General features: G+C 38.5%; 1 protein-coding gene across 5 annotated transcripts in view; it reads right to left on the reverse strand.

Moving 5' to 3' along the window:
- The window catches only part of BEND5 (BEN domain containing 5), a 960,999-nt gene extending 946,857 nt beyond the window's left edge, over window positions 1–14,142 (reverse strand). For 4 of the 5 annotated variants that reach the window (XM_042805572.1, XM_032997234.1, XM_032997233.1 and 1 more), the window contains exon 1: window positions 14,089–14,130. In XM_042805572.1, coding sequence (XP_042661506.1) covers window positions 14,089–14,119 — 31 coding nt within the window. In that variant the 5' untranslated portion in view covers window positions 14,120–14,130. Of the gene's footprint in view, window positions 1–1,001; window positions 1,052–14,088 lie in introns of all 5 variants that reach the window. The other variant, XM_042805597.1, reaches the window with a different exon arrangement.
- Window positions 14,143–26,004: the final 11,862 nt, after the last annotated feature.

Raw genomic sequence — 26,004 nt, forward strand, 5'->3', positions numbered from 1 at the left:
CAGTATTAAACTTTAATGGTAATTTTCTATCAGGTATAAAATCTGTAGGTGTCTGAAATCTCTGTAAGTATATAAGGTTTTAAAATAAAACCTGGACATAGTCTTCTGGTATCTGCATTCATCACTACTCTCACTGTGGATGTATTTCGCATCAAACTAGTGAAAATTAATAGGATCAGTTACAGAGGACTGGGATTCTTAGGAGGAAGAGTTTGGAAACTTCCAGACCTTCTTGTTATTCTTAAGTTCAAAGGGTAAAGCCAACATTTTTTTCATTTAGGCAAAGATGAAAACAGTATTTACAAAAATAAACATCATGCAAATTTAGGTACATTTTCTTTAAAAACTGCCATTTCTAGAGGAAATACCACTTTAGTAAGTAATAGTTACTCTGAATTGGGTAAACAACAAGTCCTGCTTCCAGCTGTGACAAACTTCTGAATCCACAGAGTTAGCAGCCAGCAGCTACCCTCATGCTACATTAGGTAGGAGAGCACAAATGCATTAAAATACACACAGAAAAATGTAGAGTGAATTTTCCTGGAAAACCTGCATCATTCTTAGAATAAGACTTACTGCCTAACAAGAATAGCCAGTTAGAAAGGTAAGGTAACATGAAAAGATATAATAACGGCAAGTGAACTTTGTAGGAGTCTTTCTTTAAATATTACAAATGTCATCAAGACACCTCTCATTCTGTTACGAGATCCTTATTTTAGAACAAAATTATGATACCTTTTACTACTGAAAATCTCTAGGCTGTAAAGATCTAATAGGCAGATTAGAAAAAGAAGAAAACACAGCTGTCATTTCAACCTTCACAGCCATGTACCCTGCAGCAAGGATTGGGCATGACCCTGAGAATCGAAACATACTGCAGAGAGTGTTGTCAACCTGAAATGTACTTAATTCACAGTCACCATGATCTGAAAAGAAATGGAAGAAATTATGTTAAGACTACAAATCCCAGGGTTTAGGAGAATACCTGGCATGATACTAACCCCATCTGCTGCCTCACATTCAAGTACTGGGCCCATACTGTCACCATCACCTATTCGAAAGGTCAAGCAGGACAAGGAAAATGTTGATTATCACAGACAGAATTCTCACACAGCTTGGTCTAGTTCTAAAAAATAGAAACACTGTGTTGTTATTTAGAAATAAAATTTGAGATAAAGCATCTGTAAAGTAATTGTCTCTTCAATTACTTTCCTCCTACAGCTTGACCTACAGACTCCTTGTCAAGTCTGTCTCCAAACTGCAAGAGGATATTCATATTCAAGAAAACATGCACAATAAGAGACAAGCACTAGTTTAGCAGAGATCAACAGGTACATTCTGAGTTTTGCAAATGTTCTGAAAGCATACAGGAAAAATAAACTGTTAGCTTACTGCCATGGACTTGAAAAAACTTGTGGTAGGTTGCATAAGTAGGAAGATAACATTATAATTTATTGTTTGATTTTTTTTACTTTTATTGCATATGTTACTCTTTCTACAGAGGCTACCAGACAACGTATCCTTTTAACCTTCCTAACACAATTCCTTGGCTAATGCACCATTAACTTTTATCTTGGTTAGAAGGCATAAGTACATCTAAATAACTCATACTTCTTTAGATATGCATACCCAAACTGATTTACTTTAGTAGAAAGTATGGCATAGGTGTCTCAGTCGAAACAGAGTGGAAGAAGTCTTGTTCTTATATGCAAACATGTCAAAGGAAAATGACCACTTAAGATGTCACGTGATGTGCCTACAAAAGGCTTGGTGGTACCACACAGAGCACTTTGCTTAAATGCTCATATTGAGCAGACAGCAGGCAGACCAAAGATAAGCAGAAACGAAAAAGTACGTCAGGTGTTTAGCCTAAAACAAAGCCGACAACTTACTGGCTGATCAAGTATGGGAAGATGATGAGAAATCTCCACTGCCCAATCCATTCAAAAAAACTAGATCCAGAGAGAGATACAGTTATCAACCCAAGGCCAAGTAAAGCTCCTTTCCAAAATCTAGTGATGAACACTGAACTGAAGACAACACCTGGCAGACAGATACTGCTCTGAACAATGATTCCTCACTCCCAGTGGCTGGCATTGTCTTACGAGTTTACAGGAAAAGAAAGTTAGTCAATTTGTGTTGACTTGTATTTGTTTTATAGGTAATATTTGTTTCCAATCTTTACCCTAAAAGCATAACTTCACACTTTACTTCAAGAATATTTATTTACTATCTCAATGTGGGCTATCTCCAAGAATATACCTTCTTGTCAGAGGCAAACAGCAATGGAATTTGTTGTATCACTTTAGTGAAACCCAAACTGTCCAAGAAGATATGAACACTTTTCCTCACGAAAATAAAAAACGCAATTAATGTTTTGAACTCAGTAAACAAGAACAAAAAAAATAGTATCCATTACTCTTTTTACTGTACTTATCATCTCTAACCTCTCCACTAAAACACTCATGACCAGAAAGGAAAAAAAAAAAAATACTGAAAAACACAGTAGTACCAAGTATGTTAACTGAAAATATGTTTATTTTTAAACATTGTAAAAATCAGTGAATTTAATCTTGTATACAGATTTATTCTTTAACAAGTATTTGGCATCTTGATAATATTAAAGATATCACATGATGCAACAGTTGCTATAGTAGCAATACTTCTTTAAACAAAAAGCAGATCAAACAGAAGCATAAAACATATAAACTGTAAACAAAAATATGATACATCACATACATCCCCAACTAGCAGAGAAAAGAGTAAATAATAGCTATTGAGCTCAGCTAGTCCTCAGAGTTGCTTGTGCAAAATAGTAATTGTATCAGCAAATCCATCCTTTCTGGGAGTTAAGAAATGGCTCAGAGAATTAGGTCTGCATATGAATAGTAGGAGATGCTGAAGCACCAGTTGAAGAGTATATAGGAATTCAAGTTCTAGGTCAGCAAAAGATTTTTTGGGGACGTGCCTACCAAGAAAAAGTAAATTATGTGTTAGGAATTCTGAGGCAGGAAAAGAACTGAAGAGTTGAATCAGATCCCTTGTGCAATACTACAGAACTTCAGTGAGTAAAACTTTATTTTGTAGGATCCCATTTCTTTTTGAAATCTGTAAGCAACTGATTTCCCAAAGACAAGGAGTATATGTGACCTGCAAAAAAGACTGAGTCAAAACAGGCAGACAATTGCAGGGTTTGGAATTCTAGTTTGTAGAAAATATCAAGTAAGGGCAAATGCTCATGATACTACCCACAAAACTGGAAAAAGATGTTGGTGGTTGAAGCCACTCACTAGTATTCGCTGGTACCATCCCAACATGCTCTAAATATTACCCATGCTGCCTAATCCTGAAACAAATCAGCTGTTATACACCTGGTCTTGTACTATATGGGAGGGAGGATGGAGAAATTGGGAGGAAAGGAAGGGAAAAGTTCATGGATATATGCTATGTGTATATATATATATGTATGCTGTATATATATATATATATATCCATGTTTCAACAGCTGTCCCAGATATGAGGCACTGATTTAACAAAAGCAGGTTATCTAGCTTAAATTTTCAGGTATATTAATGAGACACAAGTATATACTATGTATTTTCAAAAAGCCTTCATTGACAAGATTTTTAAATGCAGAATGATTACATGCAAAATGCTTACTAAAAGATATTTTGGAACAACCTCAAGAAATAGCACCAGCCAAAGCATACTGATTCAGTTAGTTATAGCTGGGCCAGATCAAACTTTAATTTCCATGTATAACACTTCACGTTTCATAGAGAAGGTATGAAACAGGTGGACTTAATCCATACTGACACTGATAAAGCAAGACCAGATCTGACCTAGAGACTACATTGGCCATTTCCTTCCTAGGCAATAAAATCATATTTTACTGAAAAAACTGTTTTTGGTAAAAGAACATTACTTCCTCCATGCCTTTTTTTTTCTTTATATGCACTTTATATTCAAGAATAAATAGGGTTTTTTCTAATTTAAGAGCGTAAGACATGTGATTTGCCAACAACCAGATCATGATAAACTAACTAGGAGTGAGCACTATGCCAGTCAGGTGGTCTTTATCCTACAAGAACAGCATAATTAAAATTGTTTTAATGACAGCATAATTGGAAGAAGTCGTGACAAAATAAATATCTAAATTAAAAATAACTCATGTTGAGGCAAGCTAAATGCAACTAAAGCATCTGATATGTAGCAACCAATGCAACGACCCCGACCCATGACTATGTAGCTTTCAGTGACTAATAAAGTTGAAATCTGTGTAAATTAACAATTTTGTGTGTCTCTTTTCTTTCAGACCAACTGATTCACAACTGGGAAACTGAAAAAGACTCAATAGGTAATAATTATCCTGATATAACAGAGAAGTCAGTTTATTTGAGCTTTCGCAAAAGACCAAGGCTTTATCTATTTTAATTGTCCTAGGTTTCATACTCCTCAGTCCTGACTATCACATTCAAAATGCTTGCCCACAAACGGCATCTCCTAAAAGTACTAAGTATGAAGTACTAGGGAAGTCTTTCAAGAATATCAGCAAGGTCAAGAAAGACACAGTGATTTTTCTGTTTATGAAAATGACCCCTTTCACGTTAAATTCCTTGCACTTGTAATGTCTTAATACATTTGCTGATTGAACAGGAGCTTTCCAGACCTGTATTTAAAGAGATGTCTATGCTGTATCTGTTTAGACGAGTTTATCCCAGCAAGACCAAAGGAAGACAGCTACAGCTGTGATGCTGCACCTGAGCTAATAAGCTATATCATGGACATTATTTCAGGTTCAGCACTGAGGTAACACTGCTGTGCCTTCTAATTTGGATCAGGATTTTACCTCATTCTCAGGTATTCTTCAAAAGCAGTCATCCTGGTGAGCCTCAACACAGGCCAGCTGTGATACTACATCAAACCACTACTCAGAGGTATTTTGATTTTTCCATATCTAAAGTGTGATTACCATAACATTTTTGTGGATGCACCTGTCCAAAGAAAAAAATGTATTTGATTGCCACTGAATAAGTCTAGCATTCAGGAGACTTTAATTCAATTCCTGACTAAACCACTAACATCTTGATGGTGGTAATGAATCTTTATCCATGGGAAACAAGGCCTTCCATGAGGGCTCCAGAGAGCACAAAATCCTGTGGAGAAACAGCAGCAGCTTTGCATAGCACCATCTTTCTTTTGTAGCCCCTGTATTTCATCAATGATTGAAAGAGAGGTAGTAGCACACTGCCACAACTGCTTGGGCTATTGTTGCAAGTGTGGTAAGAGAAAACCAGGCGATGTAAGTTCCCTGACAACTTCCACCCTGTGTATCATGCACCACAATTAATGCATCCTTCTTTGGGTTGAACTTCTATTTTTCCTTGGCTCTTGATTATGTGTGATGCAGTGTTTTACTCTTGATTCCTATTTACTTTTTGTCTGGAGGTAGGCATGTCTTCTGTCAGTCAATTTAAGTCAACAGAACTTTCAGACACAGTTGATTTCTTCACTTTGGAGTTAAAATCTTCTTGACTACTACATATTTAAAATAATTTGGGCATTTTAGTACTACTTCTGGAATAATTTGTTCCCCAAGGTTGCTGAAATCAATTACACTATTAATTACTGCCATAATGATAATTACTCATTGAAACAACTCCTTTAGCTTCTTAGTTGAGAATAGCATCTTCCTCCCTACTTTCCAAAACAGGCAATTCCACAAAGTCATATTTTAAACCACTGAGAATTTCTTCCACCCAAGCATTGCCCACTCACATTGCTGAATTTACTCTTTAGTTAAGAAACACTTTAACATAATCTTGTATTTCATATCAGATAATTAGATCACTGCAGTGTTTTATTTTATTCACAAAGTGTAAGTACTGTATAGCAACAGATTTAAATATTGTTTCAGAATTCCTGTTTTCCAACATAAAAATGTCAGCAAAGCAAACTTGATCTATTAACTCTCTTGCATCAGCAACGTTACAACAGGAATTCAACAACAGAAAACACTACTAACTATATACACCATATTCAGCAGTTTTTTAACTAAGCAAATGTTAAGTTGATACAATTTTTATAGGAATATGAAATGCAAAGTATTTTAAATATTCAGAACACAAGCCAAAATTCTACCGACAAGAAGGCTTACATAGAGGAAGCTCTGAGATTAAATTACTGATTATTTGTACTGCTTAGAAATAAAATAACCAGCAGATATACTGGTATTCTGTGTAGCTCCAAAACATCTGTTATTCTGCAGTACTACAGACATTGCACATAGGTAAGTAGTACAGAGGGAAGTTTATCTCACAATCCTATTTTACACGGACAGTTCCCCTGTAATAATGCCTCTGCCTTTGGATTTGTATAGGTTATTTGAAGAATTTCTCATTAATCAAACACACACTACCTCATCTGCTTTATATATGCATGAAAACATGATAGACACTTGATAGGTGTTGCCCAGCTCTAAAGTTTACTGTAATTGCACAGTAACTTTGCTGCTTATTGCAAATGAAAATACTTCAGTAGACCTGTAAAGAATCCAGCTGGGTTTTTTGAAATAGATTCCTGCTGCTCTGCTCTGGTGATTCATGGGAACTGATGTTCCACTTGCTTTTGTAGAGGCTGAAATCCAACACATTTTTCAAGGTGGTTATGAAAAAACATGTAAAAGCAAAATCTTGCCAGCTTTCACTCATGATTGTGAGATTCACTGCTAAGTAAATAGCTCTATGAATTAGCAAGTAAATTAAATACAGTTAGATACCTTATTTATTTAATAATCATAACTTAAGACAACTACTTTCTCCTCATGCCCCCTTTTCTACACTTGATTCTTGACACAATGAATCTATGAAATCAGTCAGTTAATCATACTGAGAAAACAGGGGCACATATGTATATTAGAAAACGTATGTATCAGACTGTATAAGCTTTAGTATCTGACCTAACCTAACTTACCCTAAAATAGAACCAATCATGAAAACACCTTACTACACACATATATACATCAAACTCACTGCAAAACATTTGCAGGATTGGGGCCCTAGATTTAATACAAAAGTCCACATCTCTGAATTCGTGCAGCCTGTGACAAAATGAAATTGAAGTCATTATTATTATTTTGGTAGAGCAGTTTTCCTAACTATTCTGACACACAAATAATAAAATTACTTCAAAAACATGTTTAAAAATCTAAGGTTAAAAAACATAGCACTTCTCAAATGACAGGCTTGGCCTCTGTGGCAATGTCAAGAAAATGAGTTGTGGGGACTGTGACAGGGAAGCTGGAATATGGGATACATAGATGTGTACCCATAACGAACACCTGATTACTTGTAAATTGATTTACCTCTATTATAGATTAATTGCAGACACATCTTGAGCCCAGAAAAACTTATTATCTCAGGTACAATGAATCTAAACATGGCAATACTGCATTAAGGCTCTGCATGACAACTACTTTTGGGGATTACTTATCTAAACTGGTTTTTATAGAATCACATAGTTCTGGAAAAGGGCAGCATAATCAATCGTCCAGAAGCAAGTGATGTAGCACGATGCATACACCAAGGTGGGTCTGCTGGAGCCAGCCTGCATCCAGCAGCACCACTGCTGAGCAGAAGCAGCACTACTGGATCTCAGTGACATTAGCAGTAAATATCTGTAACAAACTCCTCTCCACATCCTCTAGCACCTCACTTATTCAAGGGTTGGTACTCTCTGCTATCAGGGTATCCTAGCTCTTTATTAAAAAAAAAAAAAAATACTATACAGTCATTTGATTACTTTTGTCCCTGAACAGGTATTGCTGGAGAAAAGAGGAACAGGAAGAAGGAAAATCTCTGAGCATAGACAAGTTGTCCATTTCTTCTATCAAAGGTAATAGCTATTGTTATTAGGTGTCCCATTGGGAAAGCAGGCTCACGCTGCACATCTAAGTTTCCCAGTCCTGTTAGTAGCCCCATGTGGAGATCAAGCCAGTTACATTTTAACACAGGAAGCTGACTTTAAAAACTATTTTAATGAGCATTAGACCTATAAAGCTCAACTTCAAAAAACAGAAATGCTATGTAGGCCATATAAATGCATTCTGAGGTTGATCTGGTTTTTTGCATGAGACTTCTGCCTACTAAATACAGCAACACTAAAGAAATTGCAGAAACTCCTGTTTTACAAATTTCAGTAAAAACCTATTAAAATTCTCAATATGTCTCATTTCACTTTTTACAAATTCAAAAACCTCCTCTCACAAGCGCTAATAATTAATAGGGTGCTTTGAACTTCACTGAAAGAAAAAATATTGGGAGGCTTGAGGTAAGTAACTTTCAAAAGCTTTGATTATTCGTCAAAGAAAAAACTGTTTGAAATATGGCTAGGAAATGGTAAACCATTAAGAAATGGCAACTGGAACACCCAACACATTCCTGTTTCTTTCTTTTTCAGAAATTATATCTTCTGGCTGTATAAAGACTTCATTAGTATTTCTCAGGTCTCCTTATATGGCAAATCTTGTAATAGAAGTATGATCAAAGCTGTAAGTACCAAAAATATATTAGCAGCTCTTCTTCAACAAATTCTTCTAGTGGGGATTGTTTCCACTAGATAACTGAAAAAGTTGGAAATTAGTTGAATATCAGCCTACTGGCAATGGAGTATAATACTTATTATAATACTTTTCTGCAGCAACTACAGTTAATTTCTATGTATCGCTTCAATATGAATATTTGAACTTAAGCAGTAAAAACTGAAGCAATTAGTGGTCTTACAGAGTGCCCCACATTTACTAACAAACCTTTCACTAATACCCTCTGGACTTCAAACTGCTTAAGCTAAAATGTACCAATGTATCAGTATGTTCTGGCAAATGTGTTTGTTGAAAAAAACACATTTTAGATTTGTTTACAAATACATCCTGCAGTATTTTATAAACAACTATAAATAGCTCTTTATGGTGTGTGAACATCTGCAAGTCTGGGCCCAGTACCGTTACAGTTTCCCACTGACTTTTGAAATCTCTTCATGTTGATAGGAGGATATAATGGGCAGATCCCTGCAAAGGACTGCAATGTCTTTCCCAAACACTGGAAGTCAGATATGTTTACAGGCTAGTAGTGCATATTAGGAACTAAACTATATATCTATATAATCTATATACATGTGAAAATTCAGAAATAATTTAAGAAATGACTATTTAATTGAAGAAATCGAATTTGCCTGGAATACCAGAAGTACCACTGATGTACAGTGTTATTTTAAAGACTGAGATTAAATAATATTGTTGAAGTAATTAGCTGATTTCTCCTATTTTAAATTTTCTCATGATAAAGCCAGCGAATTAGAAGTTCCAGTTATCAAAAAGGCCTATATTTAAAGACAAATTAGGTTGTCTTATTTAGTACAGCATTTTATTTAATAATTAAGGCCACCTAAAAGAAAGCAGTACGTTCCTGATACTAGAATGTGTTCATATCATATGTGATTAAATATTTTAAAAATAATAATTATCCTTTTTTGAAAGAACAATCAAAAGCTCTCTTTCAAAATAGTTCAGCTCAGCACTATCATATTAAAATCAGTTAGAAAACACTGCAGAATTTACACAGCTATTCTACTGGGCCCTCCACATGCAGATCTCTGAAATAATGACCTCAACACTAAGTATTTTAGAAAAGTTAATTACTACCTAAACTTTGAGTGGGGGTTCAGCATTCAGCAGTGATTTGAAGCTCTCCTCCTTGAATCTAGGTCAGCCCAGCTGTGAATGCTTTCAAAAATTCTAACCATTTTTATTATAATATATGACTTAACATCACTCTGCAGGGTATCTATCATGACATGTAAATAAACATGAAAAACTACACATTCATCTGAGAAAATTGTTTGTTTCAATAAAAAGGATCTTTGGTCTAAAGACGTATATTTATATTCTGTCCAGTACTGTGAGTAAATGCTTTTTTTTTGCTTTCACTATGATTTCAGTGACAATGACTCAATGAAATATCAGAAATACTAATATCCACAAAATGACTAGCAACTGTGGAATAACACATATTGGAACTGTCAATCCAGGCTAATATGCAGCTGCCTCAGATAGAAAACTATCACAGAACTCAGAGATAACCTGCACCCTTTGATCATTCAGACATCTGGAAGCAAGTCTTATGAAGGTAATATAGATGCCCAGAAGAATAAGAGTAACCTGGGGAGAATGAGATAACCAATGGAATTTTAGCTGAATCCATGTCTGAAAAGTTAAATACTTTCATCTGGTTCATGGGTCAAAAAATTAGCAAGTACAGGCATTCTGTATTCACTTTGACCTACCCCTAAATCTTCCTTAGAGAGGCTAATAAGGTTCTCTTTGCCACAGAATTGGAAAAATAACATTGATCTGGTTTTGAAGAAACTTTAGTTAAACCAGCTGTCTCGCTATATCCTGTATCTTCCAAAGGTCTAGAAACATCACGGTCAGCTGAGCAGAACAACTGGAAGTCAAACTAAGAAGCTTCTGAAAGTAACTAACTAGTCTTAATCACTTTCATTCTCCTGCAGCCTTAATTTGTGAAGATTTAAGTTGCTTTTAATTTGGATTCTCAGCTTGAGTCATGAAAGCTTCAGCCTGGAAACCCAAACAGGGAAGCATACAAACATATAGTTTATTGCAGAAATCTGATTTGAGCAGTTCCAAGAAACCAGCTAGGACTAAGGAGCCAATTGCAATGGGGAAATGATTGATTAATCCAGGGTAAAGCAAGTTGATTTGCAGCACTCTAACCAAACATCAGAACACAAAAACTATTTTAATGGATTAGACCAGATGTCTGCCTAGTCCAGAGGGGATAGCACCAGAATATGAACTCCACAGGAGACAGATGTGAGATAATCTACCTTCCATATTAAATCTCAATCTCATTTGAAACTCACAGATTGTCTTAAACCATGATACAGAAAATAATGCTGAGCATAACAGTATAACAAAAGCTGATGGTAGTTCCTCTTCTAAAGAACTCTGTGCAATTCTGTGTGTCCTAATCCTCCTTCCCAATATAAAAAAGTTTAAAAATTTGAAAAAACTACTACAGAAACAAAAAATCTTCTACATGAAAAAGGAATAGAAATATAAAAAGATATGTATATATGGAAACAATAATTACCACTGTAAGAAAGATTAAGATTTACTTTCCTGTAACAGAAGAATAAGGAGATACTAATAAAACGGAAATGAAAAATTCTTACATTATAAAAAGATATGCTTTCCATAAAGTACAATTAATAAATAAAACCTCTTGACATATATTTTCAAAGCTAAGAATTTAGAGGATTTGTAAGCATCTCAGATGTATATAACTCAGTATCAGATAATATTTAGGAAGACTCTTAATTTTTAGAATAATCTTTCCATAAATGCATAATTTTTTGTAAGCATCTTTTCCTGACACTGACTCTTGTCAAACACAGGTTACTGAATTCAACAAGTAAATAATGATCCATAACAGTAACCTGTGTTGCTATAAAGCATGGATAAAATACCTTTAATTTCTCTGTAACTCGGTTTTCTCATTTTAAAATTACAAATAACGATCAATATTTCAACACGGCATGATAAGACTTAGTGTCTTGTGTCTTCTGATCCAGGAATAAAAACATGATGTTGCTATAAAAACAAAACAGCAAGTATAATATAGTCATACTGGCTAAATCAATTTATATAGTTTGAACAATGTTCAGTCCTCCTGTAATGGCTTTATTCTCCTTACATCCACACATAAATATTTTAATTTGTGCAAAATGTAGGTTCCAGGTCTAAATTCCTGTACCTCATAAAGACTGGTCCAGATCTGACATAACATGAAGACATTATAAGCAGTCAGGATGCACCAAGAACAAGATTGTTCCCCAGTTACATCATATGCACATCAACAGTGTCAGCGTCACCCAGTAATAAGGGGACAAACAGGGTCTTTTGGGGATCTGCCAGGAGTCCCTAGAAGAACCTGTCTGTCCCCTTAGTGTCAGGTGACAGTCAGAAACCAAAGTTTAGGGAGAAAAAGGAAGAGAAAAAAAAAAAAAAAAAAACACTTCACCTATATTTTTTTTCCACAGCCTACTTTCCATGTCCTTTCTTAAAAATGGGCCAAGATCACAAGTTTGCTTCCCAAGTTCCACTGATCTCCAAAACTTTTGAGTCTATTTTCTGTCTTTGTGGTTGTTTGCATTTTTAATTCCTCATCTGGTTTCTTGAAAAAAGAAGGACCCACAAATTAAGACTTGCAAAATGGCCAGACAGGCATTGCAAAACTTAAACGGACATGTACCAGGAACATGTAACAAAACATGATTTCAGCACAAGCTGAAACACAACATTTATGAGAAAATCACTGATAAGTTAGCTGCAATGGTTAGATGTGGGAAAAGTTCTGGACAGGATTAAAAATAAAAAGCAAATACTGTAAGGCTGCAGATTTAAATAATATAGCTGAGAACACAATGTAAATTTACACACTAATCTGGAAATAGTAGGAAAGTTACATTATATGTTAAAGAAAGCTACTGACAAAGGCACAGACATAGGTAGATGAAGTAGGAAAGCTGACAAAGTCAGCCACTGGAGATTTGTTTCCTGTTCCACAGTGCAGTCAGAGCTGATCAGCTGAGTTGAGTAGTGTTGCACAACACAACGGATGAAAATAATCACCTGACTCATGGATAAGTTTAATGTATAATCAACTTTACAGTGTGGTTTCAGGGGTTCATAAACAGCATGGATGCACACAGCGAATTCAAGAACCTTATGGCAAATCCATTTAGATGTAGCCTTTGTAGTATTTTTTCCCAGAGCACAACAGCGTTTCCCATATTTATCACTTTTTTTCACCTTAAGTGAACCAAAAATCCAAAATCAGTTCTATGGATAACGCATCTTCATTTGAAGCCACTTTTGAGGCTGGAAAGCACATGCACAACAGCTAACACATCAGGAAAATGAAATTTTGGTCCAGGAACCCAGATCATTTATGCATGATGCTGTGGGTTATTAAATATTCAGAAAAATTGTTTCATCCTCAAAATGTTAGTATCTCTAATTCTCCTAACTTATTGTGGGGGCTTTTTATTTTCAGGTGGGTTGGAAAAGACCTTAAACCTCGTTTCTTACATTAGGAAAGACCCCTGTACCTAAAGGATCCTTATCATTCATGAGGAAACACAAAACTTTAGTTTCACTGACAAACTTATCTTCACATACATGGTTAGAGCCATTGTTAATACATCCTGAATAGGAAGAATGACATTTGGCACCTTCCTTAAAGAGACCCTCACAGAATAATGTATGTGAGACGTAAGGTGTACGGCATGCTGCCCCCCTGCAGCCTCTGGGTACTTTACATCTCCCCGGAGAGGTCAAGCAGCACCTGCAGGTCAACCCTCAAGCTATCAGCTTTGTGGTGCGGTTTCAATTCCAATCCCGTGTCTTCCCATATTTTCATTCTCAATAAAGCAGGTCGTGGTTTCTTGTGTGAAAGGACCTCCTGTGCACCACCGGTTTGCTCCGCTCCTCACCGCTGCCACCTTTGCCCCTGTGCGGGGAGGTCGGTGCACAGTGCAGGCTGCCCCACCATCAGCTTCTTCCTCTGCACAGCCAGGGCTCTCCGCCTCCACCCCCCCGCCCCCCCATTCTGTTTGCTGGGTGAGCGGGGCTCTCACCCTCTCACCTTCCTCCCCACGACGGGGCAATCCCCCCTCAGACAGGGCTGCAGTGCCTGGGGGCTCTTCCCCCTCTCCCTACCTGAAGGGGCATTCCCCTCGACCACCTCTCCCCCGGGAAGATGCTCCTCATCGCCCCGGGGAAGGGGCCTTGCCCTCCTCCACAGCTCCCTAGGAAGGGGCCTCTGCCCCGGCCCCTTTCTCCACCTCAGTGCCCTCGGCCAGAAGGCGCTTCCCTCCCCTTCCCCTGAGAGAAGGGCTCCGTCTCCTGCGCTCCGCTGCGAGGCAGGCCCCCTCTACTGCCAGAAGCCCCTTGGAGAAGGGGGGCTCCTCCCCTCTCCCCCCGCCCAGGCAACTGCGGCCGGCACTGACCCGTCTCTGCCGTCCTGCTCCTCTCCGCCATATTTGTTGTCATCCCCCACACACACACACACACACACCCCCCCCCATACACACACACGGAGCGAGACGCTGCCTGGGCGTCGCCATGGCAACACACGTCACTGCCAAGGGAGTCCCGCGCCCCCCCCGCTCCCCGCCGGCCGGCCGCCATGGCCGTGCGGGCCGGGGAGGCGGCGGGACCGCTGCGCTGCCGGACGGCGCTCGGGGACAACCTTTCCCGAGGAGCCCGGCCGGGCCCGGGAGGGACGGGACGAGGCGGTGCGGGGGCGCAGCGTGTCCTCTCCCGTTGTCTCCCAGGCCGGCAGCGGCCCCGGTGCTGGCGGGCGGGGCGGCCGTGCGTGAGGGGAGCCGGCGCGGCGTGAGGGGCGGGAACGGCCGTGCGTGAGGGGAGCCGGGGCTGGTGTTTACCAGCGCTGCTTGCCGAGGGAGGGGAAGGCTTGTTATCTCCTCCCTGGTGACTGTCTCTACCTCGGCAATTACAGTAACGGCGCCCCGGAGGAGGGGGTAGTAGCCGGGTACCTGAGCCCCTAGCCGGGCCTCGCTCCCCGCCTGCGGGGAGTCGGGTCTGGCCCTGGGGCAGCCTCAGGTCTCCAAGGAGAAGAGGCTCGTTATGGAGGTGCATGTACCCCTCCACGCAGATCAGGGGCAATTACAACCTTGCAACCCGGAGGGGAGTGGGGGGAAGAGGGGCCTGAAGGCCTGTTGGGGTTAGGGGTCTGTGTCACCCCGGTGGGGAAGGGAGGGCATCCCTCCTGCCCAGGTTTCCAGCCTGATGCACTGAGGCGTTATGAGGAGGCACCCTTCGGGCAGAGATGGCAAATTCATGTGTGTGTCACTACCTCACCCTGCCCCAAAACTCAGCATGTGAGTCTGATCATGAGGCAGTTATGTCAACTTTTTTTTTAAGGCAGCCCAGTGGGGAGCTTCATTATTTGTGTGTGGCCCGTCTGTCTCCTTCTCCCAGACCTAGCAGGTGAGCCTGACCATATGGCAAATACAGTGATGCTTCCCAGGGATGGGAGGGGTTCTGTGTGCATGTGTTTGCAGGCCCACTGGGTGACACTCACCATGTGGCAAATACAGCAGTGAAGTCTTTGGTGCAAAGGGGCTAATTATGTGTTTCCCAAGAGACCCCACAGGTTGGGTCTGACCATGCATCTCTCACTACTGCAAGACTGAGACGGAGGCTTCATTGTACATCCCCAACGCAGACGAACTCCAGGCTCTCAGAAGCAAGGCTAGGCACAGGACAAGCACAGTGTTACCAGCACAAGCATCAAGGGATAGAATCATGTATATTTGCATACACAGGCAGACGCGGAGGTGAATGCACACCAAACTGGGTGGCTGTTTGAACTGGGAAACAGGGAGTATGCATATAGAGCTAAGCAATGGAAATGGGTGGGACTGTGTTTATGGCTATGTACACACTTATGTGTTTGCTTCCTTATAGCTAATAATGTAACCACTTCCTAATGACCAATGACTAGTCAGTGAAACACCCCTAAGATTAAAAATCAAGAGATGTAAAACTGTATCTTTCTCCACCTAAAGTTCTGATCTTTAAACATCAATTTACCTCTTTGTCTTCCTTCCTATCTGGTATGTGCCTCCTGCTCCAGTTCAACTCCTCTTAATAAGACTCATGTGGATAATACCTGCAGGTTCTACACACTTAGATTTTTCTGTAGGTTCAGTTACTTCCTTTCTCCCTGGCTTTTGCAGCCTTGTACATTCTTCTTTCAGTTCATAGTTCTCTGGTTACTTTGCAACATTTATTTTTGTGGTTTCTCTTCCTTTGCTGTTTCCTTTCTTTTTCCATGGCGCTTAGGCCTCCTTCCTTCATCTACTTCTCTTCATTCTCAGTATCTTTAGTATTATATAAGCTAATTTCATATTACTTTAGCCACATTCCTGTGCCAGCAACTTGATGAAATACCTGTCTAAAGTGGTGTACCAAGGGGGCTTTGTGACAGGGTGAGAAGATACACCCTTGCACAGAATATTGGAGTGTTGATACAGTTCTTTGCTTAGCAAGGGCTATCTAGACCCAAACTCTGGAAATTATTTTCTAGACTTTTCCCTCTGCAGTCTTCATAAACTGTAGGTGGTCACCAGTATACTACAAAGGCTGATTTGTCTTGATTCTGACAGTGAACTAAGTACATACACATGCCCCACATCCTCTCCCTTATACTCTTTTTTCAGGATAGCAGATCACTCAGGACCTGTGCTCTTCCTTGACTGATGTTGGGCAAATGATCCTGGGACATCCCTCTTCAGAATATGCCACATGTAATCTGATACTTTCCTTCTGTCCGTTCAGATCTCATGGCTGACTGTTTATATTCAATATTCTTGCACATCCATTGAGAAACCTCATCAGCACCAGTTCAGGATTAACATAGACAACAATATTCTCTCCTGGAACCTCTCCATGTGTGTGCATTACAGTACCTCCTACCTGTCTGTCTGTCTGTCTGTCACAAAAACCTAAAGTGATTATTTCTCTCCCTCTATACTTGTCTAGTCTGTTTTCAAGTCTGGCTTTCTCTTTCTCTATGAAAAGGTGACCATATTAGTAGCTATGACACTTTTTTGCTTCTGGTCATCCTTTCTCCTGCTACAACCCCTTTCTTCTAGGTTCCCTGATAGCCATATCCCAACCCAGCCCTCTTTCAAATAACTTCTCATATTACCTCTTCATTCCTTTATCTAAACTTTTTTTCTTTTTTTTTTTTTTTTTTTAGGTCTTAGAGTTAGTTCTGTCCAATGCTGCAGCTCTAGTCTGGTTTCTCATCATGTCCCCATGTCCCCTTATTCCCTTTGTTCTACTTGCTATTCCAGCTTTAGTGTCCCCTCATCCATATTTCATTCCTATCTATTAATACTCATATAGCATTTTTCATCTGTAAATTTCTAAGAATTAAGTGCCCGTAGAGAAACCTTCCATATCTGTTCTTCAGATGACCTCTTTATTCACATTTCTGTGAGACTCACTTCTATGGTGACCACAAATACTAATCCACAGGCCTTTTGCATCTAACTGCCATTCTGTTAAATACCTGCAAGAAGGTCTACTGAAATACAAGACATCTTGGAAAAAGCACTTTTTCCAGTTAAATTAGCTCTTCTGAGTTAACACACTTGAAAAAACCTAGAAATGCCACACTCATTTTTTTAGTCTGAGTTTAATGCTATGTTATAGTCACCTCACCAAGCTGAAGTGGTGTTAAATATAGATGATATGCAGTCTTTCCAAAAACGGTAAGATAATTTGACAAGAGAGAACTATAAAGTTCATATAGAAAGTTCTTTTGAAAATAGAAAGATAACTGAATGGTGTAATTTGAAGAGTAAGACCTGAAGAATGAGGGAAATAGTATTCAGGAGAAGCAGTTGCTCATATTTATTTATGCATTTTTAGAGCACCTGGAAGTATCTTAGGGTGCTTGTTAGTACAAAGACATCTTTGGTCCTTGCTCTTCCAAAAGTAATAATCTAATTTTGGACGTCACAAAACAACAAAGAATAACAAAACAACATTGCAAAACACTGCTGCTCTGGTTATCTTTATAATCGTTGTTTCAGCCATATTCCCGATTTCAATGTATCCCCCCCTCCTTCAGCATCTTAGCAAGCAAAATCTACTTCACTTTTGTGCCTCTTTACAGCTTATTCCCACCCTATCATCTTTTAATATCCTATAGAGAAATCAACGTCTTCCCCCCACACATTTCATTCAGTAATAACTCTCTACTTGTTACATTTTTCAAACCAGCACCTTCATGCTTTCCCTCGCTGCCGCTTCTCACTCCCACTCACCTAATTTTCCTCCTTCAAATCCCTCCCTAAAAATCTCCTATGCTGTGATGTCTACTGAAGAAATGATAATGAATAGTCAGCTGTGTGCCAAGATTACTGTCTATCATGGTGACTAGTGCTGTCTTATTCTGATCTGTCTCTTGCATCCACTTCTTGTGTTGGACTGCAAATGACTTGAGGCAGGCTCCCTCTTTTCCCTGTGTTAGTTATGGGTTCTCGAGTGGACTCTTAAAATCCATTATATAAACAAATAAAAATAAATTGAAGCAATAGAAATAAAAATGGAAATGCTGGCTAAAACCGGGAAGATTGGGCAACAATTCAGTTATTCATCAGTTTAGGTAAATTTACATAAAAATTAATGTGATGGACAACTCCATTACAAATATTGAGAAATTGATTATTTTTCTAGATACGGATTTCTGTCATTTTTCTATTTATTTATAACCTATAAGGACTTGAGGAGTATGTTATACTTTTTTATCCGTGCATATATTTGAAATGTTAGATATTCCATCTTTTGCTTTTTTATCTTTTGTCTACAGCCCACAAGACTGTGTGGTGACTAAAGAACATGAGAAAGCATAGTACCCCAAGAGCAAAGGCTGAAAGGAAAAAAGATTTCTAATCACTTTTTTTTTTTAATGAGCGTAATTAAAATACGTTGAAGATAGAATGATTTGCATCGCACATTCAGTACTTTCAATTCAACTAGAGGTGGCTGCTGTCAATACATATCTGTCGAAACCCCAAAGATCTTCCAAGAAAATCAATACAAATCCAACTTTACAATCCCGATATTTTCAGAGTATTTAAAAAATTGGCAAAAAATACCCTTTTTCATACATTACAAAAAAACCCAGTAAGGTGCATTACTGATTTTTCACAAATCATTCTTAAGTGACTGTTAAGTCTGGATGAGAATGAGAAGATTTAACACGAGTATTAACACGAGTTTTGCCTGCTTCACACACCACATATATGGTATGGTATACAGTATGGTTCTTCAAAGTGGGAATTTAAAAATCCAGGTGTAATTGTGTAGAAATCATATAATAACTTTTTTTTCTGTGTAGAATAAATAGTGTGTGCATTCAAGTATATGTTCTGTCGGCACTTCAACTTTGACTACTGTCAGAGAAAATGCCACCACAATGCTTCTGCTACAAACAGGCCATTGATGTTGGCTGTGCAAGCAGAGTAGGTACAATCCAAATTGAAAACAAGAAAGAAAAAGAAAAAAAGTCTGGTCAGAGTTTTTAGCCAGGATGTTATGGTCTGGTGGATTCAGACAGAAAATTAAATCAGATAAAAAAAAGAGAGCCAAAACGAAAAACCAAAGCCTAGACAGAGGTAGCAAAATTGAAGTTAATTTTAAACATGCATACATAGTGGAGGAACACTATAATCTTATTATGGTAACCTTGATTCACTCTCTTCTTCCAGCAGTTATTGCTCTCATTAGTTATGCAATATCTAAAAACAGATTGTAAATTTCTTGTGTCAGGACAGTATCTTTAATGTATTCTGAGCATGCCTAGTACAGCTTTAAACATTCTATACAAAAATAATACTACCTCTTGGGTTTTTCTGTATTATTTCTAAGCATAGGAAAAATTATAATGCAGCAAGTCTGGAAAGGTCAAACTGTGTCTCCTCTCATTCTGTGCATGACTTCAGAAATAATCAAAAAGTTACGCTGAGATAACTGATACAAAACCTGAGACACTGTGATCACAAAACTTGGATCAATTTGTGCCCATGCAGGCGAAGCATCATCTCATTTCACTCCTGAAAATATGTTTTTTAATTTTACGTTTTATGGATATTTTGAACTGTTTGTTCCTAATGATTGTCCTCACGGATGTGCATCAATATTGTGTGATTACACAGAGAATCTGTCAGCCTGAAGGAACCCAATCTGCAAATTACAACCATACTGAGTATGGAAGGTGAGCAATTTGTGACTCCAGGATTTTGAACACTACCTTGCTCTTCCACTCTTCCACAAGCGCTTTTGAGCTTGTAAGAGCAGAGGACCACCAGTGTGTAGCTGTTTCTCAGAGACACTTCCTTCCTCTTTCATTGTTCCTCTGAGCAAGGCAGAGTTTTGGTGAGGGTTGGTTGCCAGGATGCATTTATGTCCTGCATTTGACTAGGAAAGGAGACAAAGGTCAGTGCCAGCCACCTGAGTGCAGAATGGAAAAAAACGTTGCCCAGGGGCAGGAGTAAACCCTTGCTATTATGAACCTGATATTTTTTAATTATTTTCAGGAAATAAAGAACCTTCATTTTTAAGTTCCCATTGGAAAGGTATACACACGTACATGATAAAAGTGCACTGTATCTGGGAAAGATGAAGGGCCAAGTCAGTTCTGGTATTTGAACATATGGATGAACAGTTCAGGAATTTCAAACCTGAAATACAGTGCTAAGCCAGAATTCAGTGCCACTCAGGCAGGTAGAGGGGGCCCAAAGAACTTTCCTACGCGGAACGCTGCCATTCCCTGGATGCCCTCAGTGGTAAAAGCACTTCTGAGTAGTTTCTAATTGTGTAGCTGCAAAATATGCTCTGTTACTTTGTGGATGTTTCCAAGGGGTCTACATGATCCTGATACAGTGCTGGTGGCAGTGATTACTACGCCTATGCTTAGATATTAAAATATATGCCTGTGTGATGTTTTCATATATTTATTGAAATATTTAGATTTAGAATTTAAAATAATTTAAGACAAATTAGGTATTTATTATCTGAGTATTAGTTTTTTGTTAATATTTCTGTATTATTATGGACATTTTCCAGACTGTCCTATATTTATATATAACAGATGCATTTTACGCATTGCATTTTAATACTCTAAAAACCTTACAATTCTCCTCTGTCTTTTAATCCTTTTTAGCATCTACCCTGTTAAAATTCTTTTAATGTAGCTAGTGAACATCAGGAAAGATGAGAGAGGTAGAATCAGAACTTAACTTGGGATGAACTGAACAATTGTTTGATGTCTTGAAACTGATTATTGGGCCCAACTGAAATTTAATGCTTTAGAGGAAAGGAGAGTTCATAATGGATTTAGGAACCATGTTAAGTTCTGTATTTTTTAAGTAAATTCATTATTTGGTTTTAGTTACAATTTCTCAAGGTTCCAGGGGCTCAGAAAAAGGAGCAGCAAATCACTGAGAGACAATCACTACATGTAGCAGCTGGGAGAGAGGAGGTAAACTGAAATTGCAGGAATTTACTTTAGACTGCAGTGAGCTTATGTTAGCTAACACATGGCAACTAATACACAATAAAATCCCAGTGCAGAAAGGCCATTTTTAGTTTTTGATAAACAGTTGGCTCACCCTAATACACACTTGTCTTCCCTAAGGTTTTTTCCACACGCTAAGTGGCAAGGAACCATCTTTTTCTCCTATCATATACAAGGCCTATGAGTGCTCAGACAGGAATGAAATAGATCTATGGCAGGGTAAGCCACATGGACTCCACATGGACTAACAATGATTTTTTTTTTCCCTTTAAAAGGATACAATGAATTAATTCAAAGGCTGTGGGTAGATTGCCTTTGGTAGTTCGGTTCATGTGTGAGCTTGAGGTCAGTGCACTAGATGGCTTGAGGCTGTCAGCCATCAAGGTCCTAGTTCTCACCTTACACCTTTTGGTTTTGCACTGTACTTCTGCAGGAATACTGTTGGCTTGCCAGTTATTCCATAAGCCATGCAGTGCCACCAAAAGAAGTCCTTGTAGTGCAAAATAATATCAACATTGGCATTTAATAATAGTACAGTAAGGAAAACTCAAGCCCATAGCAGCACTCCAAACAGCTTAAAAAAGGGACAATAGCAAGCCAGAGCCATTCTCTGTGGAATCCAGGGAATAGAGTAAAGCAATATATGGGGCTTACAAAGGCCAACCACCTTCCCTCAAGAGTACAGGACATAGTGTTGGTTGGTGAATCTAGTCCTAAATACTCTCTGCTATGGCAAAATAATGCCAACTCAAGTGAAAAAGATCATTGTGCCTCTAAGGACAATGTAACTGATGATGGTTAGCAAGATGATCAAGGATTAGTGCCACCCATGCAAACTCCAGCTTGACCATCTTGAGATAACAGAGATCTGACTTTAGCATCATTAGAGAATCATTACATCAAGACTACATTAATATTTTTAAATCACTATTTTGTATGTTTGAAGACATAAAACGCAACAGCATGTTTTCTTTAACTTCTCTGTAGTTTGGCCAAGTAATATAAAATTCTAGGTATTCCTGAACACTGTGATTACCATTGTTTCCCTTGTTATAACAAGCAATGCTGAGAAATGGATATTCAGTAGTGCATAATCATGCCCAATTACCCGTCCCCAACTTTGAATATAAAGTCTGTAGAAAAAATTATACGAACTTTTTAAAATTTGCATCCACACCATCTTCTTCTGCATTCAAGAGCTTCAGGGACCTTCACAGCATGCAAACTTTTGCCCCTCCCTGGAAGAGTTAGTAGTCCTACAGAAGAAAAAGCCTTTAAATTAAAATTTTAAGGAAATGAACAGGTATATATGTATTTGATCAGAAATTGCAGAAATTATCTAATGTAATTACTACCTTGTCATGGCTTAATCCCAGCCAGCAATTAAGCACCACGCAGCTGCTCGCTCAGTCTACCCCTTGCAGTGGGATGGGGGAGATATTTGGGAAAAAAAAAAGGTAAAACTTGTGGGCTGACATAAAGACAGTTTAATAGGACAGAAATGGAACGGAAAATAGTAAGAGAATATACAAAACAAGTGATGCACAATACAATTGCTTACCACCTACTGACCTATACCCAGCTAATCCCTGAGCCGTGGTGCCCCCCCACCAACTTCCCCCAGTTTATATACTGGGCATAACATCATATCATACGAAATGCTGCTTTGGCTTGTTTGGGTCAGCTGCACTGGCTATGTCCCCTCCCAGCTTTTTGTGCACCCCCAGCCTCCGCTGGCAGGGCACTACGAGAAGCTGAAAAGTCCTTGACTAAGGACCAATGCTAAATACTGCTTAGCAACAACTAAAACATTGGTGTATTACCAACATTATTCTCATCCTAAACCTAAAACACAGCACTATATCAGCTATGAGGGAGAAAACTAATTTTATTGCAGCCAAAACCATGACAGACCTAATCCATCTTGAAATCAAGGACAATTTCAAGTTAAGATACTTATATGAAATTCGAATGACTTTAAGTTTGGATGAAGTACACGGTAAAAAATGTAGTTACCATGTTTTATCTTCTAAATGAAGATAACTGGTGAAGCACAGATGGGCTACTGTATTTCTTAATCCTCTGACCCATAAGGACTCGCTGTGAGACAGTGTTCCCATTAATACATCTCTCACTCCTTCTACTTTTTTACATGGCATTGAAATATTACATTTGGGAACTCATTGACTCACTTAGGATGGCGGCTGCTGTACCAGAGAACGGAAGCTGATTTCCTCTTCATATTTTGAGCACACACAAAAGTGGCGGCAACTTAGGAACCAGCTCCTAGAAATAGCACCTGGAATATAAAAGCTCTTAAAATCCTACCTGCCAGAAAGTAATGCTCCATTATACAGGAGAACTGAAATTCAAGTATATGGAAGGTCTGATTAAGGAGTGAGCACAGCACTGTTTAGGACAGCTAACCCTGACCATTCCTGAAACTGTGCCAAAATTAGAATTGGTGACAGCATTGCTCACAAAACAGATGCAGTATCTGCAACTTGACAATGTCTACAGAGGAGGGATTTAAAGTAAATTCCACATTTGCTTAAAATTCTGTACTAGAAACTGCAGGATTGGACAGTAATGTCACAACCCCATCAGCCACCTTAAATTATACCATCCTGATGGTGTCATACATGACTTAGCATCACTTGAGAAGCCCACTGGAGAGCAACAACTGATTTGGTTTCCCAAGTCTCAAGTTTACACATCAGGGTCTTCCTCCCACACAGTAAGCAAGAACTTTTAGAGGGAGCAGCTGCAACCAGCCAGTGAACCAGAACATGACAGAAATGTTGGTGAAGTGTCCTAGTAGAACAGCACTCTTACAGAGATTTTACACAATAGGCAGGATTTAAAACAAACACAAGAATAGATACTATTTAATTAGGACCTTCACAGAAAAACATCTGGTATAATTGGTTGAGGGGAAGTCTTTACTCAGGCAACATTTATTGGGATATAAACAATGTCCAATTGTAAAAGCTAATTAAACAGCAGGGCTAAGGTAACAGAGAGTTTTGCCTGCATGACGAGGATATAAGGTTTATAATCCATGCTGTTATGGGACAACAACAGCAAGAACAAATAATTGTGTATCCAAAAAGTTAATTATGCCCTTCTTTTAGTAATAACATGCTCCAGAGGTCAGAGAATACTTTTTCTTTAAGTAACATAGCCAGTTTTCTATAGAGATTGAAGCTTGATTACTGTTCAGCATTCGTTAGGAAACGGAAAGCAGCAAAACCAGCCTGATGGATATTCCACCCTATTCAGTGGCACATTAGCCCATCACTGTGAAGCTCTGGGCACCCTCATGCCCTTTGCTTTCACAGAGCAAATTCTCTGATTTTGAGCCATTTGCTCTATAACAGTTTCCAAAGAACTCGTATCATTGACCATGTATTATTTCAAAGTCTCCTTTTAAAGAAAGTTCATTTAGAAGTAATAGGGATATTTACATATATATTTTGTTGAACTAATGGAAATTAAATGGGAGGTAAACACACATCCATGTAGCTACAAATTCAGTGAGAAACGCATCCTGAAGAGCTTCTTCAGGCCTTTTGCAATAGATGGCAGCCTGGGTTTACTTAGCCCCCCAGATTGCCTCCAAGTTATTCACAGAAAAGCCTCAAGCTTCAGCAGCCTTTCCCACCCTGTTTCTACTTGGCAGCACCATACCTGCCATTACAATCCATTCAAATGCAGCCTCCATAACAAAGAAAATTCTGCTTTATTGACTTTCTTCTTGCTTATCTTCTTTGTACTGGGGGAATGATATACCTCTGCAAAGTGTAGGGAAAGCAAAAGGTTTACAGGCCAGGCATATACTACCTTTTCTGTGAAGAGAGAGTGGTATTTTCATTGAATGTCACTCTATGCACTTGTATAATCCACAGGGATTGAGAAACACCATTCTTCATGAGATATGAACAACTAATACTAAAGAATCTCCCAAGAAGTCCTCTTCCAAACCACTGATGTCCACAAGAGCTTTACTGTCTTTCATGTGAACACTATTAAGACATCTTAAAAAAAAAAAAAAAAAAAAGAAGAAGTTATCTTGACACAGTATAGTCTAAAGTGCATTTCCTGTATTTTCCATCTATGGCTATCAAACAACTTGAATTCTGTCAGAAGGCTGCATACCAAGCAGTGGAACACAAATGTACTGAAATCTTAAGCTACTTTAATAGCCTTTTAAAGTGCATGTAATTTTCTCACAAACCAAATATCTGCAGCAATCCAAGTGGAAAAACTAACTTTAAAAACTTTTAATGTTTTTTAAATTCATAGCCTCTAGCAATATATTATAATGAACAGTAGGTATAAAACTATATTCAAAACCTTAAATGTTTTCACAATAATTTTTATTTTTAATAATTTAATTTACTGCATTTTAGATTTGAAAGTAGCAAGGACAATTTCAAACGAAAACTTCAAAAACAAGATACAACCAAAGACTTTTTCAGGATGAAAGAACACATGTAAGGAGGATCAAGACCCTACAGTGAGATCAGCTATTAGCTAATTAAATATGTGACTAAAATTCATCATTTTAAATAGCAGCCGTATTGATGGTGAGAAATCTGGTAAGCAAACAAATGATAGTGGATTTTTTTTCTTATCTTCAGAGAGAAACATTTATCTTAATAAGATTCACTATGCCATAACACACGTGGAGTAAGTCAATGTCTACTAATTAAAGGACACTGTCAACCTGATTTTCTAAACAGCTAATTAATATATGTAGCATCTAATACAGCACTTCTTGCAAAGTATGCTCTGTTTAAAAAAC

This window comes from Tyto alba, unplaced genomic scaffold, assembly GCF_018691265.1.
Source record: "Tyto alba isolate M040663 unplaced genomic scaffold, T.alba_DEE_v4.0 Super-Scaffold_1000006, whole genome shotgun sequence".
NCBI lineage: Eukaryota > Metazoa > Chordata > Aves > Strigiformes > Tytonidae > Tyto > Tyto alba.